At 40.8% G+C, this 18,812-nt stretch overlaps 3 protein-coding genes across 4 annotated transcripts in view; 1 reads left to right on the top strand and 2 right to left on the bottom strand.

The window, feature by feature from the left end:
* Positions 1–52: 52 nt before the first annotated feature.
* LOC138193249 (receptor-type tyrosine-protein phosphatase V-like) lies at positions 53–5,525 on the bottom strand. Of its 2 annotated transcripts, none has more exons than XM_069141163.1 (11): positions 5,310–5,525; positions 4,942–5,043; positions 3,538–3,637; positions 3,366–3,456; positions 3,190–3,266; positions 2,931–3,065; positions 2,249–2,371; positions 1,948–2,108; positions 1,651–1,786; positions 754–815; positions 53–664 (listed from the first exon to the last, which is right to left on the bottom strand). In XM_069141163.1, the coding sequence occupies exons 2-11, from the start codon at positions 4,944–4,946 to the stop codon at positions 430–432; spliced, it is 1,125 nt and encodes a 374-aa protein (XP_068997264.1). In that variant the 5' UTR covers positions 4,947–5,043; positions 5,310–5,525; the 3' UTR covers positions 53–429. The 2 variants fall into 2 exon arrangements, with proteins under 2 accessions (XP_068997264.1, XP_068997265.1); XM_069141164.1 differs by having other exon boundaries at positions 53–661.
* A 1,386-nt stretch (positions 5,526–6,911) lies between these two features.
* LOC138193250 (periphilin-1) lies at positions 6,912–14,765 on the top strand. Its single transcript, XM_069141165.1, has 7 exons — positions 6,912–7,256; positions 8,082–8,177; positions 8,293–8,396; positions 8,491–8,684; positions 11,127–11,185; positions 13,141–13,296; positions 14,201–14,765. The coding sequence occupies exons 1-7, from the start codon at positions 7,221–7,223 to the stop codon at positions 14,411–14,413; spliced, it is 858 nt and encodes a 285-aa protein (XP_068997266.1). The 5' UTR covers positions 6,912–7,220; the 3' UTR covers positions 14,414–14,765.
* Positions 14,766–15,655: 890 nt separating this feature from the next.
* Positions 15,656–18,812, bottom strand: part of LOC138193247 (prickle-like protein 2) — a 38,534-nt gene continuing 35,377 nt past the window's right edge. Inside the window, exon 9 of the mRNA XM_069141159.1 lies at positions 15,656–18,809. Within this exon, the coding sequence (XP_068997260.1) occupies positions 17,851–18,809 (959 nt within the window). The 3' untranslated portion in view covers positions 15,656–17,850. The remainder of the gene's footprint in view (positions 18,810–18,812) is intronic.

The following is an 18,812-nucleotide window of genomic DNA, read 5'->3' as shown; positions in this document are numbered from 1 at the left end:
AGTTGATGCACAATGATTTTTTTTTTCCAAAAAAAAAAAACCTTAATAAAAGTCATCTCACAATGGCACTTTATCAATAGTGGAGGTAAACAAACATTAAAAAAAAAAAAATAACTGTGAACTGCCCAGCTGCACAGAAGACATCATGGGGTTAACATGAGTTACCAGTATTTCACTGCACACACAGGTAGCAGACTCTAATGTTTCTCATGTATCTCGTGTTAAGTAATAGTCGAAGAACAGGTTTGACCTGATATGGCAGGAAACATTCTTCCTGCATTTTGCCGGGTCAGTTTTCCACCTGCAGGGCCTGTCCTCACACGGTACACGCAGCATTATTTCTGCAGTCTTTATCCTTTCGCCTGAGCTACTGCGAGAACATTTAAATGTCCTGTGTCTTTACACACAAACATCTTGCAGTATGTCAGTTCAAGAAGTGTGTGAGGCTGGATTCAACTGGAACGAGGAGGGCAGCAGCCTCCTCAGCAGGTTCCCAGGGTGTAAAATCTGCTGCAGTGTGTTCTGTGGTTGGTCTGCTGGAGGTTTTTGTCTATGGCGGTGATGTCTCCTCCTCCCTGCTCGCTCTCCCCGTCCTGAGGAGCTCTGGGATCGATCCTGAAAGTGGTGGTTAGCACTCACACTGGCTCCCTGGATCTGTGGGCTGCTGGAAAAGAGAAGACACCTAATTAAAATGTCGCCATTTGTTACAGTGACTAATGGTACTCTGCTGGGGGCTTATTTCTGTATTCTCACCATGCAGAGGTTCCTCCACTGAGCCAGTGTAGCAGACAATGATGAACAAACACGTACTGCTCCTGAGTACAAACAAAGGAATGAGCTGGTAATGAGGATGCCTGGTCATTTATTTGTTATGAACTAGTAGTGAACAGTGTTTATGAGCATGGAGGTGGCAGATTTATAGTAAGCATGAGAGAGAGCATACGAGTGATTTATAGGTTTGCATTTAAAAACTTATAATACTAGTCTTAGGTGGGATATGCTGTGTTTAACATGACTATTGTGTTTATTTTATGCTACAGATGCCATATTTTGCTTGCTTTATTTTATGCTATAGATAAGTTGACAGCCTCATTCCACCTGTGCTCACTTTTTATGCTAAGCTAAATTTAGTTAACTGCAGCTTTAAGCCAGCTGTTCCCACCTACACTCATTTTTTGTTATGCTAAGCTAAGCTAATAGGCTGCCTTAGCTTACATGAGAGCAGTATCACTCTTGTCCACTTAACTGTGAACAAAACGGCAATTAGACCGTTTCCCCAAAATGTTAAACCATTCCTTTAAACCAAACAGTATCTCTACTTCAACCAGCTAAAACAAATATGCTGCTTACACGTTGAATTATGAATAATAATGTGATAACATAATATGTAATAATGTAGGACAGGACAATTTCCCTGCATATATGGGTACTTTTGATATTTAGAGTCTGCACACTTGTGATTTTTTAAAAGAAAACATGCTGGTTTATAAAATATGAAGTACTGTTATGATGTATCAAAATAATATGATTAATGTAACACTCTAAATGGTGCTATTCTGTATGAAGACATTTTTCTTTACTGTTTTATTGCTCCTTTTATTTTTGTAAACTATCTTTTACTCTTACAGGTGAGTGTTATTATGAACTGACCAGAGACTGGACCATCCACATCCGATGCACCCGCAGGTCCTCAACAGCGGCCCGGATATCAGGTCGGATCCCCCTGACACACAGCTGCATCAGCCACAACAATGTCACAAATGTCCCTGACCGGCCAACACCTGCACTGAATTATAAAAAAAAAAGAAGCATTGGCTTTAAACACCGTCTCATGTACTTATTGATGGACCTCTGAAAACTGCAGAAATAATGCTGACAGAGACAAGTTGTTAACACAATGTGTTTCTTGAAGGAGAGGAGGGATGGACTTAAAGTCAGAGGTCACACCTGCAGTGCACCACGGCTGGTCCCAGACAAGGGATGCCTTCTAAATGCTGCCGCACATGCTCAGTGAAGGCACAGAGAGAGGATGAGTCTTTTGGGATGCCCCGGTCTGGCCAGGAAGGGTAGTAGTAGTGTGTGATTATCCTGTCTGTCGGGCAGTCTCTCTGAAACACAAACACTTTCCTTTGACACACCCACAAGGAGCTACTTCTTTGATTGATTTCAGGTCCGGTCAGTGCACACAGAAGTCAACAGCGGCACTTCAAAGGCACCAAAGTCTGAGATGAATGTGTCTTGCACTCACCTGTCGGAGGTGGATGGTGGTGACAAAATAATTGGGCCCTTGTTTGCGGGACACTGTTGTCACTTGCATCAATCCATAATAAACTGTCCCTGGGTCCAGAGGCCAGTATTTATCACACAGCACCTGCTTAACACACAGGATCAGAGGGAGATGCCCTCATATTACTGTACAAACAATAAAAAGATAAAGCATGGGAACCCTGTGTGGGTTTCTGCATTAACTAATAAAATATGATCTGATCATCGTCTAAGCCACAAGTACAGACAAACACAAGGAACACACTTATTTTCTTTTGACACTGTATAATAAAGGGAAAGGTAGACATTTTGGGAAATACACTTATTCACTTTGTTGCTTACAGTCATGTGAGATAATGGGTACCACTTTCATATCTGTATACCTGTGCAAATATTACAGTCAGCAATACATTATGTTTACGTGAATTAAATTAATAGTTACATCTTATTTGTTTATTTCATCTACCGGTAAATGTAAATAATATAAAAAGAGTTGTAGTTTTACAGGAGTTAAATATTTCATGGGAAACTTCCTTTTCTGTCTGTCAACCTTGCATTAACAACCAGCTCTGGTACATATACACCCGCATGTATAAAAAGGCCACACACAAATCTGCATACAGACTGACGCACAAACACACACACAGATGGAATGTGTCTCTCACTATGTTCTTGTGTCTCAGGGCTGTCACCATGACAAGTATTCTGACGTTTTGCTCCCACACCATCCTCCAGAAGTCGGCCGTGGTGTTGGGCAGAGGACCCTGAGTGCAGATGAAGTCTCTCTCTGATCCTCCACCCTGAATGCAATCACAATAACAGATGCAGACAGATGTAGAGACAGACAGACAGACAGACAGGGTGCCTGAATAATAAGGATGCCCGACTAAATGAATTAGGTTGAGGAAGTGAATGAGAACTTACAGGCACAAAATTGGCATTGATGTAGTCGGAGTGTGAATAAGAGCTGTGAGTCGACAGCCTCACCCGACAGTGATCATCTACAACCAGATGTGTGAAGCAGACACAAATAAAAGTCTTAAAACATTGCTGCACATACCTGCTGTAATCAGTTCCAGTATGAGGAGTTTTGCACTTACATGGTAAAATGTAGGGGTATCTGTTCTTTTCTCTGTTGAGCTCCAAGTCCCCCGCTCTGGTGGGGAGGTCTTTGCCAACTTCGTTCAGCTCCTGCACAGAGCCAAAGACTTTAACAAAAACTTTACAAATCGTAAATGTAATCTAGGTTGCATTTCTATACAAAGTAGTCACCTCAAACTCCTGTTTAAAGCCTCTGTTGTCGTTGGCAGCCAGTGCCTGGCATTGCAAATTAAACTCCTGTAGAATCTGCGCCCTTGAAAATGTTTGCACCCTGTGAGAAATGAATGTGACATTAAACCATATGAGATCCCAGATATACCCAAACAATGAAGATAAGTCTGGTGACAGTCTATATTTTTCAAAGTATTAACAAATGGAAAGACAAATAACAAGTGTTCACTGTGGAGCCAAAGCTTATTTTTCTGTGCCACTGTTGTCCAAAAATGATAAAAACACAGCTAGAATCATTGCCACAGGGTTGTTTGCCTCTTCTAACCAGTCAAGTACGAGTTGACATCCGTATCTGTCCAGACTCATTTATTATATGTAATAAAGAATTTGAAGGAATTTGGTCAAAAAAATTGTGTTCTGATAGACCATTAAGTTGTAGCCATGACAGTAATGCTTTCAATAGAGATGCTGCTGTAAAGATGCCACAAATTCTAAAATGCAGACACTTCAGACACATCTTCAATCTGATAGAACAGAAGATTTCCACAGTCACCAAAGTTTCAAGGTGGACCTCTGAGAATATTATCACCATTTCAGTGTTGTGTAAAATTTTAACAATCTCTCCCTCTGATCCTGAGTTACAGTGTTGAGTAATGGCCAGAAAACTGTTTTTGCAGATCATTTTGATGCGCTAGTTGACCTTTGACTTTTAGATGCAAGATGTTATTAACTTATAATGTTATACCATTAGGCATTTATGTGAAATTATGTCATAATTAGTGAATCAATTCTGGGGTTTTGGCCACAAATGTGTTTTGCAAATTCACACTGACTTCTGACCTTTCGCTACCAAGATCTAATCACTTCGTTCTTGAGTCCAAATGGACATTTGTGCCACGTTTGAAGAAAGTCCCTCGATGCGTTACTAAGATATTGCATTTACAAGGAGAATGAGGCAGTACATGCATCTAAAAACATAATCCCTCTGGTTACGTCTGTCGCCAGTGCGGAGGAGTAAAAACTCACCCTGACATGTTACTTTATTACAATGAACTTGGCCAATGGAGTTGTTTTTTTTAGTCAAACCAACCAATGAGCTGCTATAAACACTCACTTGAGTACCAAATTTGTAGCTGAAAATAGTCCCCAGTAAATGCGTGTTATTCATGTTTGAGTAATATTTTCTAGAATCCACGATGTCGACCTCTTATTAAAAAAATTAATGAATATATTATGTAACCACGTGTCTTCAATTAGAGGCTAAAAGCTGAAAGCCACAGACATGGTAGGAAATACATATTTTATTTATTCTTGTATTTTAATAGATTTAGAAAACATAGAAAATCAGCAGTTTTGAGCATACGGAGAGTTGTCGGGATGCTACAAGGAATTTTGCATCCTTACCTCATGTCTTTTCTTATAGGTGATCTTGTACAGTAAAAAGAAACTTAGTTGGGAGTGTCGAATGAAGCCAGGATAAATTCAGTGTTGATCATGTGAAAAATCCTGCAGGATAAATTGAACATTTTTATGAAGCAAACTGAAAAAAAAAAGCTGAGAACATTGTGGGTTTTTTTTTTCCAGCTGTCTCCTCCCCCTCTCAGTAATTAAAAAGGAATTTTACCTTCTCAACAAAGTCATGTGAAACCAGAAAATATTTTTTCTGTATCAGAAATTATTTATTGCAGGTACTGGTATACTATACCCCTCTTATAAGCTTACATACCGAACACAGCCCAACATTAACACAGAACAATTGGTACCATACTGACCTGACAAGAAAGAAAACCTGCTCCAACAAGTTGTCAACCCCAACACCAACAGTGGAACAAAACAGAGTCCCGACAGCGTCAGCGTTGCAGGATTACCTTTGTAAACAGGTCTATCCTTAATGTTTTAGGTCTGCCACGAGCAAAAGAGAAAAAGTAGAGGACCACATAGCTCACAGTCATCTTAAGGTTCTCTGGCTGGTTTTAATAAAACTGTGTCTCTCTCTTTCCAGACAGGAAGAGGTGTGATGGGTGGAGACTGTGGGTGGAGAGAGGAACACAAAACTTCAGGGGAGGGATGTCAGCATATGATGACCTCAGCTATTCTTTATTCTCACACTCACCTTGTCATTTCTCGCACTCGCAAAACAAAACAAAATGTCTTTATACATACATATGCAAATTGTTCCTTTTGTGTGAGGGAAGATAGTTTATTGATGTGTTCCATACATTCAGGTATTGTTCCAGCGATATAGAAACAGACAGGTCTAACGGTGTCCAGGAGAGAAAAATCTATAAGATATATGATTAGATAAATTATGTGCTTTATTAAAATATCCTACATTTCTGATGATCAGCATGGGAACTTCATGGGAAGTCTGTTTGCTGTCTTGGCTCCTAAATGGTGGAATGAGCTCCCCAATGATATCAGGACAGCAGAAATTCTGTACATCTTCCACCGCAAACTAAAATCACACCTCTTCCGACTTTACCTTGAACAGGTAGCACTTTAGTAGCACTTAACATGGCACTTACTGATAGCACTTTGTAGTTTGGCTATCTTGAAGAAATTGTATTTTCTTGATTCTTGTTGCTCTGGGTTTTGTACCCTCATGGTTGTAAATGCACTTATTGTAAGTGACTTTGGATAAAAGCGTCAGCTAAATGAAATGTAATGTAACTTGAGAACTTGTTAAGTATGTGAGTTGAACTTGGGGATAAGAGACAAAGTTCTGTGCTTATACTGTGATGTTAAGGTATGTCATCATCACAACAGCATTTGAGTCCTTGTGTGGTCAGGAGGATATAAATACAGTAACAAAAGCCTTTGCCTATTTATATTTTAAGGATTCGTCAGCACATGCTTTGTTGCAACATTTCGTTACAAATTTTTTTTTTTTAAATATTTTAATATAATCATTCTTACAACAGTTGTATTGCCACACAGAGTCACAGGTTCTCACCATAGGTCTTTTAAGATGCAACATCAATTTTATTTGACTACAAGTTCACTAACAAGAGACCGTGTTAATGGCAGGAAGTGCGAGGTCGACAAATTGGCCACTGCCCTTTGTGTTGATGTTGAGGAGTGTGTTGGACTACATTTCTGTCACAGATACTCATAGAGGTCAAAGTCTTTAGGTTTCCGTGTGAAAAAAAAAAAAAAAAAAAAAAAAAAAATCTAATCTGAGCACCGCTTCCAAATGTTGTTGCAGAGTGCACATCGGCACACCGAGCCGGGCCGGGAAATAAAGGTAAAAGCAGGCGACAGCATGGGGTAGATTGCGTGGGGTAGATTGCGCATGCGCGTTTTTAAAGAGAAACGCCTTTTTTTTTTTTTTTTTTCGGTTTTTTTTTGTGATAAGCTTTCATGCCTGCAGTCTCAACCTGATTGGGCGGTTGTAGAAAAAGGAAGTAAAAACATGTTGCGTTGCGCAACACACCATAGAGAACAAGTTGTGTTTGTCGACGATAGGAGACATTGAACAACAAGTTAAACGTTTTAAATAAATTGTGTTTACGTTGCAGCCCGGGAGATAATAGGTTACACAGCGACAGCAATGCAAATGTTGTACTTTACAGATGGACAGACGGGACGCATTTGAGAGATCACACGCACTTCCTGGTCTGTTGGACACGAGAGAGGATTAAAGTCTGTCATACAATTTCAATCAGCGCTACAAACAGGCAGAAATGGACTCACGACCGCAGGAAACTCAGGAAAACAAGGTAAAAAGAAAAAAAAAGTGAACAGTAAACAGTGTCCGCTGTCACAAACCGCCTCAATGGTACAGATCGAAAGTGTTGGAAATTTAGCGGAACTGCCTTTATTTTCCACTTTACTTTCATTTCAGAGAGAACTTGATTCGATTTCCTGGGTTGCTGATTCTCAGTCTGACACTATATTTAAAGCTCCAAGTGGAGACTGAAACTCTTGTGGAGCCTACTTTTAACAATAAAAAAAAAATTCTGAGTAAAACCTGCATCAAAACTGTTTCAGCATGGGCTATTTGCACAATCTGTCCAAGACTAAAACTAACAGTCATTATCATTCACTTATCTGTCAGTACTTTCTTTTTTTCTTTACTCAGGCATTTGTTTATGAAATTTGAGTTTAAAACTGAAAATGTGATTGTTTGGACTTTTGCTTTGAGAATGACTCATTGATTGTTAAAATATTGTTTGTTAAAAAAAAGAATAAAAGATGATTTCTTGTGTGATTGAATCTCAGATATAAATCTGATGGTTTGATTTGATTTGACTGCGCAAGTCTTCGAGTTATCCACGAACTTTGACAGCAAAATGTGTTAGGCACGGATCAAACAGGTAAACACAAGGCCAGCCTCAAAGTAGGCAATGGGATTACAATACAAAAATGTTGAGTATGAAGACGAACCGGACAATTACAAGGTTTTGGCCAATAAATATAGAAAAAAAACCAACAACACGCACACATGTTAAAATTATTCGATTATTTCCGCTCTAATAATATCATATACTACTTTTCTGTAAAATTATAATACCTGTCAATAAAACTCTGCTTTTGCTCCTTAGGACCCCGTGTCAAGGTACACAAATGGAACACAATGGGAGCACAGTGATGAGCCTTCCTACCAGACGTCCGCCGACAGCGCTGCGTCTGACGCACAGGTACATCCTGTCTCGGATGTCACGTCTCAAAATGATCCTCTCGCACCGTACGATTGTTCTGTTGTCTTTGTAAAGCGCCAGAGTGTGATGAACGGGTTTGCCTCTGTCCATTCAGGACGACAAGAGGCCGATCAGGAGAGTGCGGAGTCCGACCCGGCCGAGGGCATGGTTGTCCAAATCTTACAAACCGAAGCCTGGCGAGCCCTTCAACAGGCCTCGGTACGACTTGCGGGTTGAGAACAGGAAGCACTTTGTTTTTTAGTGGGTCCAAAGTATTGATCGCTCTGAAAGCCTTTTTCCTCTAATGATACAGTTTTCCAAGGGATGACCCTTCATTCTACAAACCTGGCTTTAACAACCAGAGACGCCAATACTTCGACCCCCGAGCTTACGGCTTGCAGAGGGATCACTTCCAGCATAAACGTCACCACAGCACTCCGAGGGAGAGGGAGCGGCACGAGCAGAGAGAGAGCACTGATGGAAGCTCATCCCCTAAACAAAACAACAGTGAGTTTTTAAAAAAAAATCTGCAGCAGAAGCCTGTAAAACAGTTATAAAACATGCAATGACACACACCCTGAATCCCTTTTAAACATTTACAATGAGATCAGATCAAGACATGGACAAAATGTTCACTTTATGGCCAAACATTGATACATGATTTAGTGAAGAACTGTTTCAGCATAACGCCATAGATTAGGTGAAGTCCATAAAAAATGTTTTGATGTGGAAGAACTTGAATTCAACACTATCCAGCTCTTGTGGTGATTAATATGTTGACCTCCTGTATTTTTTTGTGCTCATAAAGAAGTTGTGACCGCACAACTTCACTCAAATTCATGTTCAGCTAGTAACGATGGGCTACAGTGAAATCAGTGAAAACACAGACAGTAAAATAAAGTTTTTGCAGGTAAGGCTTTCACAATACCAGTGCTTATCTGCAGAGACATAAATTGGATAAACTACTGATACAATACTGTAAATGAGCCAGTTTGAAACTGTAAAATATTAGGTTTTTTTGTTTTCAAGATTTTAAAGATGTAATTCCTCCTTGATTGAAGATCAAATCACACAGGATATTAATGGGTATTAAAGTATGAAATTAAATTGTACACAATTCCTAATTGGCCATAAACATCCGCGGGGCAAGTTTGGCCTGCGCCGTCTTTGTTTTGTCCCAGCACGGTATTTGAGCTCGTGCTTTTTCTCCTCATTCTTAAGTACTGTAAAAATCCCAAATTGTAATGACTACCAACAGTAAACTTTGTGCACCTTAAAAGTACAAAATGACTTTAACAGCATAGAGCTGTTAAGCTTCGCTATTCAATCACTTTGGCTTACATCTTATCTACAAAGAATAATTGTATTCTCTCTCTCTCTCTCCTCTGCTAATGCTCATTATCTGTTAGTGTGTCCTACGTCACTGCGTCTGGGCTGCCAGTCAAGATGAGACATCCAGGCAGTGGATTTAAAATGTAAATTTTCTGTAAAATATAGAAGATTTTAATGAAAGGTAATTTCACATGACAAACATTTATTTTTGGCGCGCGGCCCTCCATCTAGATTATATTTGGCTGTTTACAGGAAATAATTTTTGCACTGATGTAGTTTCAAAAAAGCCTTTGGTTAAAGGGCTAAGATGTTTGTCAATTAGATACGTATGAGTGTCAACATACTTTTGGCCATGTTGTCTGTGAGTTGCAAGAATCTTATTTTTCGGCACTGTCAACCATGTCAAACACTGGAGCAAACTCAGTCTCTTTTGCGAACATAAACATGCTGGTTAGACACTATGACTGCAGCATGCTTACACTGTAATATACTTTAACAGAACAACACCACAAACCACAGCCTGAATTTTTTTTTACATTTCCAAGCAAATAACTCTCCGACAGTCCCAACAAAAATGAATCATTGTTAACATTTCAACATGTTAATGTTATTGCATCCATCTCTCCTATATATGATCATAGTCATAGATTACATAATGTACTCTACAAGCTTTGCGTGATCTTCTTGCAATTTTATCAAATGACCATCGGGTGGCAGTGTAAGCAAGCAGAGGCGCACGCACGCATTTTCATAAGCACTTTGCATTACAAATACTTGGAGGGCATTTTGCTCATCGTGGTATCTGGTGGTTGTGGTAGCAACAAACCCTTGTTACATAATGCTGATCACTAAGATGCTTTTCCTGGACTTGATAGATTGATTATGTCATCAATGGACTGCTAGTAGTCAGGCCATCATACAGTCTGTGCCTCGTGTGAACTGTGTGGTGTAGTTAGTCAGAGGTGGGTTTGTTAGACACTCGAGAGTTACTTTATCATTTGTCAGTGGGAGGAGTCTGAAAGTAAATCTCTTATTACAACGTTTCCTTGGTTGTAACACTAATCGTAAAGTCCACGTTTGAGATTTTCGCTCATATAAAATGGAATAATGTTTTGTTTTGAACCGAGCTGCTGGTACTGTATGTTTTTATCTTCTCCTGCTCACAGCCACTGTATCTGTGTGCGCACTGCCGCACTGTGGAGGTGTGTGTTTGTGTATGTGTGAGTGTGGAACAGGTTTTTTGTGTGCCTGAGTGATGGTGCGATGATGGTGACTCATCGCTGATTTGTGTGTATATTGCAAGTGAGAGAGAAAAGGAGAGGGAGAGACTAGCCAGCAGTATATAATGAGCCACAACGAACCTATTGCTTTGCATAGGAACACTGCAGTCCAACATTGCAAGGAAAATATCCCAAAAATCAGCCATGTTCTGCCAAAACTTGAGCTGGGTTCTGGCACTCCAGCCTAACATCAGTGGTGACATAAAGATACTCCTGGTACCGACAGGCCTTGTAAATACAAAAAGGAGACCCTGCTAATATGTAGAAGTCAATTTGTGTTTGTCTAAATTCTCTTGTTGTTTTGTGGTGTTGACCTTGTGGTTTGTCTGTTTTCCAGCTACCAGACCTTTCTTACCCAGGTCTGCTTCCAGCAGAGACAAGGACACGCAGTTCACCGTAAGTTCACCAGCCCAAAATCCACTCTGATTCCCGTTTGGTTATGAAATGTTCAAATATCTAGTGGTCCATTCAGAATCAGATAATATTGTACTATTCTTTCTCTCAAAGTATTAGTGTGGTGTAGAGCAGCACAGTCCAACTGAAATATGATTAATTCATAGAGATTTTTTGACAGTTTTGTGTTGAAAAATCAAAAGATTAAAAGATGACAACAGCTGGTATGAAAATTATTTATTTTTTGTGAATTACAAGTGCAACATGTCAGTTAATCAATTTGTCTTTAAAAATAAAATTACCCAGCAACTGTTTTGATAATCATTAATCATTTCAGTCATTTTTAAGCATTAATACCAGAATATTTCATGCTTTTTGGTTCTTAAATGTGACTATAGACAGACTACACTAAATTTAAAAACAGTAACTTGTGCTGTTGGACATTGTGATGGGCCATTTTATTTTCCTCAGTTTTATTATGTTTTATTGACCAAATGATTAATTGTAAATAAAATGAAAATAGAATATAATGAGAAATTGCACCCCTGCTGTGAGTGAATTGATTTCCTGTCGTGTGTGTGTGTGTGTGTGGTAGAAATAAGGGCCTCAACTAACAGGGATTTCCATTATCATATTATCTGTACATCATTTTCTTGATTAATCTCTCTGTTTACAAAATGTCAGACATTATTGACAAATGCCCACTCCCTAAAAGCTGAAAGTAACATTTTCAAATGTCCTGCAGTGGCTGATTTATTTTTCTGTTCATCGATCAACTGCTTAGTCCCCTAATTGTAATAGTAATGTGTATGTACATCCGAGTAGATGGTGTGTTTGTTTTTTCATCAGACAGGAGTCCAGAGCACAGACTTTAAAGCAAACAGCCCAGGTGCTGCAGAAAAGGCTGAAATCAAATGATCGCATAAATTTCTTGGCTGACCTTAACACAGCACGGAGCAGAGAAGCACATGATCAATCGCAGCTGGTTACTGTGGCAGTGAAGTTAAAGTGAAGAGGGAAATAGAAATCCAAGAGTGACAGTCTGTTTTTTTTAATTTGTTTTTTTTTTAACTACATCAGTCAATATTAATCAGCACAGTGATCATAAATGTGATCTAGCTGTTGAGAACATTTGCTGCTTAAAGTTACAAATCTGTCATACACGGGTCTAATGTCATATAGGTGTTTTCCTTTCCTGATGTTTCGTTATGATTTGGTGAAAAACCCAAACCCTTTTTTCCATTTAGAAGTTCAACAAGCCATGATTTATAAAGTCTGAATTTAAAGTTCCTCTTTAAGATTATGCTGCTAACACTTTAAAAAAAAAAAAAAAATCGTCCATAGTTCAACTTTTTAAAATCTTTTTTCTCTATAATTCCTGTTGACGGCTAATGAAGTAAAAAGCACAATGTACAATGTAGTAAAAAGGTTTAAAAAAAAAATAAAAAATGATTACTGAACATTTATAAGCTTATTAGAAGGTGAGTAAGTTAGTGACTCATTAAATCTGGATTAAGTGATTGTGTTGTTCCCTTGAGGGCAGCGGAAACAGCCTGCGGAGGCAGCACAGATTTATCATCACCTTATAAAGATGAACAGAAAACAGTTGCTTATTTACACTTTCAGCAGGTGACATTAACCCTCATTTGGAGTCGAGTTTCTGGCTCCGTTTTTGGTCTCCACCAGCTCCTGAGGAAAATGGATTGCACATGGATTCACAATGAATTGCATGCTTTCTTACCTGTGAACACGTATACCGTCAAAACAGTTGCAGAACTTATAATTCACTTGGCTCAGTGTTACGAGCTGACATGTGACACTTCAGTCATCTCCTGTTAATTAGCAGCTCAGTTATCAGCACCGTTTGTACCCGTGTTCTTTGACCAACTGTTTTGATTACTACAGTCTAACAACTCCTGTCTTGCTTTTTTTAATTTATTTTTTTGTTTTTTGTGCAGGTGCAGAACGACAGGAACCAAAACAGAGAGAGCGATCACAGAGGGACCAAAAGCAAAGAAAGAGAACGAAGCAGAGACTGGGAGCTCCCTTCAACTGGGAGCCAAACGGCAGCACGAGACCGAGCCATCCAACAGAAGAGGAGGGAGATAGATGAGGTGGTGCAGCGTTGTTAGACGAACACACACACACACACACACACACGCGCGCGCACACACACACACACACACACACACACACACACACACACACACACACACACACACACACACACACACACCCCTACCTTGGGAGAAGGGATAGTTATGAACAGATAGAGGAAGAGAAGAGATAAGAGAAGCTGGGATTAGAGAGAGAGGCGGGGGGGATCTTAGAAGATCCGGGAGATACGAGACAAGGAAAAAAAAAATTTTTGTTTGCTGGAGTCTAAAACATTTTGAAATGCCTGTGGCAACATGAGTGTCATTACTGGCGTCACTTTGCTGAGCCCGACAAAGAAGGTCTTATTCTGTGTTTGACATGACTAATGATGCTATTCCTCTATTTGCATTTTTCCAAGTGATCAAAAACATACAGCCGGGCAGGCTCACCTGCATCAGAGCCTCTAGCACGTGCTTTAATGCTGCCTTCAATGTGACAGACATCACATGTGGCTCTGCTCATCGTCTGCTGCGTGTTTGCGCGAGAGAGTGTGTGTGTGTTTCCACCCACTTGACGGAAAAGATGGCCTCTTGCTTTTCACATCTCCATGGTTGCAGGATTTTAGGGGCACTGCAAGGAAAAAACAAAGCCGTCTGGCAACAGGTAGCTGATGCAGAAAATGTCCACAAATCTCCGCACACACAACACTTGTGAACAGCCTGTGTGCGAGCGCTTCCGTGGTTAATCCATTCAGTGGTAATTGGGAATGCACGACAAGACTTCTCGGCTAACGCATTTGTTCTGCTCTTCTTCTCCTCCAACACTCCCACTTTCTCCTCTGTCTGTTGTCCCCCTCGTGCTTCATCTCTCTCCTTCCGGGAGCATTTTTGCCCTAAAACCGTGATTGTGTTTTTCTTTCAGGTGTACTATCAGGAATGTGAAACATTTGGCCTCGTAGCAAAGATGCTGATTGCAAAGGATCCGTCTCTGGAGCAGTCCATCCAGTCCTCGCTGCAGGAGAACCTCAGGGACATCGGCAAGCGCTGCGTGGCGGCCATGGAGAAGTTCATAGAGAACTACGACTCCAGGGAGCCGTCGCACTGCTCAGGCTCTCAGTACTGCCTGTATCCTTAGCATTTTTCCTTCAATTTAAACTGTCGAGAGTTTTATTCAATTTGATTGAACACGGCTTTTGTGTCGTCTTACTTGTTATAATTTTGTAAAGTCTTGTCTGCTAGCTGTAGTAAATCCCACTTCGTGTTCAGTCTCATGCTGAACATTTGTGAAGAATGAAAGGGAAACTTTGAAGATTTGTTTGCTGCTTCCAATTTTGAGAATGTGATGACGATCATAAAACATACACTGGTTGTATTGCTATTAAGGTTTTTTAAGAGTTCAGAAAAGTACTTTGACATCTGTTTGAATTTGTTGTCATTTGCCTTTTAATTAATAATGTTGTATACAAAATAATAAACATCTAAATATTTTCGGTGATTTATTCATGGTTTTATGGTAACATCAAGTCATAGCAGGGAATACATTAATGGGTCATTAGGTGACTAGTCCACACGATGTTGTTAATGGTTAAAGCACTTGTAGAATGAGAAAGAGAGCTAATATTTTTTGATGTTTGATCCAGAGCCTGACTCATTCCTCAGCATGGCTGATAGGCTATTGGCTTATCATGGAGGTTTTTATCGCTGTAAGTGTGAGCCAATAACAAAAAACTGCAGCAGAGAAATGCCAAACATATGTTTGAATATTGTTCAGAAACATGCCAGATTTACAAGATTATTTAATTTCCCAGCTCTGTTCAAACACAGATGACCCAAAACATCATGACATGATTATCTGATAACCATGTCCTTGATATTAGATGGTAAATGAATAGTTGATTTTCCTTGTTAACCTATTGGATGTGTGAAAATGGACATGGTCACACAACTGGGTCTCTGAAACAGCAGGGCTTGGAGGTTTTCCTGGTGGGCAGTGACGAGCGCCTCCGAGGATGGACCAACCAAAAAAAACAACAAGGTTTTAGGAATTGGCTGGAACAGGTGTGGTCCATGGCAGCTCAAAATATCAGCTCACATGACTGAGAGAATCTGCTACTATAAAGTCTCATTGCCTGACACCACAGAGCACTTTCAGGGTCCAAGTCTCAGTGGGTTAGAGCTGTAAAAGCCATTTTCAAAAGACTTAAAGGAGCACGCCACTGGTTTGACACATGGTGTTCAATTTGCTATATATTTTCTTCTGAGGCTCTGGAGGGAGCTTTGTCAAGCATTGAAAAAGTAACACAGGTCATCATCCAGTTACATTGTGGGAATTGGAATCTTTCTTTTTTTTTCTTTTTAAAATTGTTCTTTTAAAATTTTTTTTTTTTTTTTTTTTAACTTTTGCCCATATTAGTTACTAAAAGTTGGGGTATCTTGGTTTCTGTTGCTTCTTTTTTGATTAATCTCAGTCTGAGTCCGGAGTACCCTTTGCACAACAAATATCAGATAGATTTGTTGTGTATTTGATGTCAGTATCAGTTCAGTAAGGAGTGAAGTATCGGTCAGGCTCAAGTTTGATAACATTAAACTGCTGTGTCCCAAATCTATTCACAAACTCTACAGAATGTAAAACACTATTTTGTTCTGTACACAAGTAATTCAACAAACTGACATCACCGTTTGCCAGAAAATAATACAGAATATGTGTTCAGTCGAGCTGCTACTCCTAACTTCATCTAGAAAGCCACTGACAAAACATTGCAAAAAGAAGAACTGTTTCTCAAAGATTTAATGCATATTATTAGCTTACTCATTGGCATGGTGATTACAGTCTGACCATCTTTGTCAAGACTGAAATGTCTCAACAAATATTGGAGAGTTTGTGGTGAAATGTGGAACAAATATCCATAATTCTGAGAAGATGTATCTTTCTTTACTTTGGTTACCCCCCTTACGGTTTCATCATCAGTTCAATGATTTTTTTTAAAATTTATTTTGCACCTGTAAGCAGCTCATTCATTTTCTCTTTGCCTTGAATTGTGTTGTGCTGTTTAAAAATGACAACATTCCATTTAGCTGAGCCAAGCTGTGCTGTCAGACACTCGATGGAACATTTGTTTCCCGGCGCTTTCTTTGCTCTGCTAAGTAAAAAAAAACCTGACATGATCTGTAACATGCCGAGCAAAGCTGACCCTTCTCAGTTACCGTTTTATCACTCCTCCAATGTTTACAAAACCCGCTGAGAGATCGTATGTAGTACGCCTCAATCAGAAGTCCATCTCAACCGACCACAGAACTCAATACAGCTTATAAATACAACTTCTTGGTTGTTCATTGAAGTACACTTTATTTTCAGTATGAGACAACAACAACAAATGAACATGCAAGCCTCCCTATCCCTACATCATGTTATACAAATAATGATTCTTTAGTTACAAAATATATAAATATTTAAGACCATATGTACAGAACATTTACATTACTACATCCATTATTAATGTTTATTACTATATATACATCTAACAGGTATTATTCTTTAATATTATTATCATTATTATTTGCATTATTATGATTATTGGTAGCATTATTATTATTATTATTATTCTTATTCTTATTCTTAATCATCTATAGGTTACTCTCAAAAAACAAAGCATGTTGCAGAAGAGAAAACGGGACCATACCTGACGTTACTGTGCCTGAATGGTCAAGGAGCAGAGGCTGTCCGGCGCTCTGTCCTTGGTAAAGCATGGAGAGCTGGCTATGTAGAGCACAAGGTTCAACAGACTATTTGTACATGGTGATAACAGGGCTAGCGAGCCAACACTATATTCCAGCAGCATTTGGATTCCACTGAGGTAAACAATGACATAGCTTGGAATCTAGCACGTAGCTTTCACTATCCCAACACAATTTATGGTTTGTCCACACAGAATAAGTTTGACTGCCCAGGGCTTGGATCTCTGAGCTGCGACGTGGGCGGTCACGTCACCGCGGCTTGACCAGTGTTATTTTCCTTTTCAGAATATAAAGGAATTGTTCATTCTCTCTGTAACATGGATTCACACACAGACACGCACATACATCATGTTATTTAGCCTGACCGCAGTGTACTTAGTAGTCAAATTCGTCGGTGCTTCCTGGTACCGTCAGCGGAGTTGATCTCCATTACTGTAAACATTCATGTTGTGTAAGCCAGCTGAGCTTCCTCTTATGATTAGATCATTCTGTGTAGGTGTACACAAACACTACCCGCTGTAGAGTTGTGTAAGCTTACAAGCACAAAAAAATAGGCCTTTTTTTTCCTCTTCAACCCCACTACACACACACACACACACACACACACACACACACACACACACACACACACACACACACACACACACACACACACACACACACACACACACACACGCAGACAACCTCTCGATTCACTCTCAACTGTATCACTCTCACCTTCCCACTCCCTCCGTTCCTCCTCTCTGCCGCTTTAACCGTCTTCTTCCCTTTCTCTCTCTCATCTCTCTCATCTCTTTCACTCTCCTGCCCATCCCTCCCCATCTCCTTGATCTATATCTAGGAAATGATGCAGTTTTTGCTCTTCCTCCTCTGCCGTGTGTGCATCTGGCCATGAATCGGTCCGTGCAGAGGTCCATGATGGCCGACTATCCCAGAGGGGCTGTAGCGATGGCGCAGCTCCTCGTTGTTGATGTAGCAAAGCTGCACGGGCCGAGGGATCGGTTCACCCAGGAAATAGCCCTCATCTCCCTCAGACTCAGAGGAAGAGGAGCAGCTGGAGCACCAGGGGTCAGCAGCCTCCATATACCCGTCGCCCCAGCACGGCCCACCCAGTCCCGCAGGTTGCCAGCCAGCATTCTGCAAGGTGAGATCAGAAGTGGTGCGGGGACAGGGCCGGTGGGGCTGCTGTCGGTACCCGCCTGGATCCAGGCCGAACAACTCCCGAGCAGCATGACCAGAGGGGAAGCGATCATAATCCTCCTGAACGCGGCGGTAGGGCAGCTCCACCATTTGGGTGGGCCGGTCTGCCACGAGGTGCAAGGCGTTGTCAGAGCGAGAACGGCGAGAGCGTTTGTGGTGGCGGCCACTGCGGTGCTGCCCGCTACCGTGGTTTCCACGATGGTGTTTGCGGCGTCTTGGCTGTGGCTGCTGTTGCTGGGACACGGGTTCCTGGCCGTTAATGCGTCGGCGGGGCATTCTGTCGCTCATGGGGGCCATCCGCAGGTTTCCGCTGCTGCCCATCACGCCGACGCGACCTTTGCCGTCGAAGCCTAGCGGCTGCGGTCCATCCCAGTACTGCAGGGGGTAGCCAACTTGCAGTGGAGTGTACATGTTGTTGTTGTTGTAGGGGCGAGAGGAGGACAGCGACTCTGTGCTGTGGAACTGGACTGAGGAGCTGAGGGTGCCCATGTTGCTCTTCTCAGACACGTTTACACCGGAGTCCTTACTCAGGTCGGGCATGGAGAACCTCGACAGGTGCTCCTGTCGCTTAGTGACCCCATCCAAAGAGTTACCTGCTA

The sequence above is a fragment of the Embiotoca jacksoni genome, unplaced genomic scaffold, assembly GCF_022577435.1.
Source record: "Embiotoca jacksoni isolate LCO1_2020_lvr unplaced genomic scaffold, fEmbJac1.0.p SCAF_9, whole genome shotgun sequence".
Lineage (NCBI taxonomy): Eukaryota > Metazoa > Chordata > Actinopteri > Embiotocidae > Embiotoca > Embiotoca jacksoni.
This window is presented reverse-complemented; position numbering and strand designations above follow the sequence as displayed.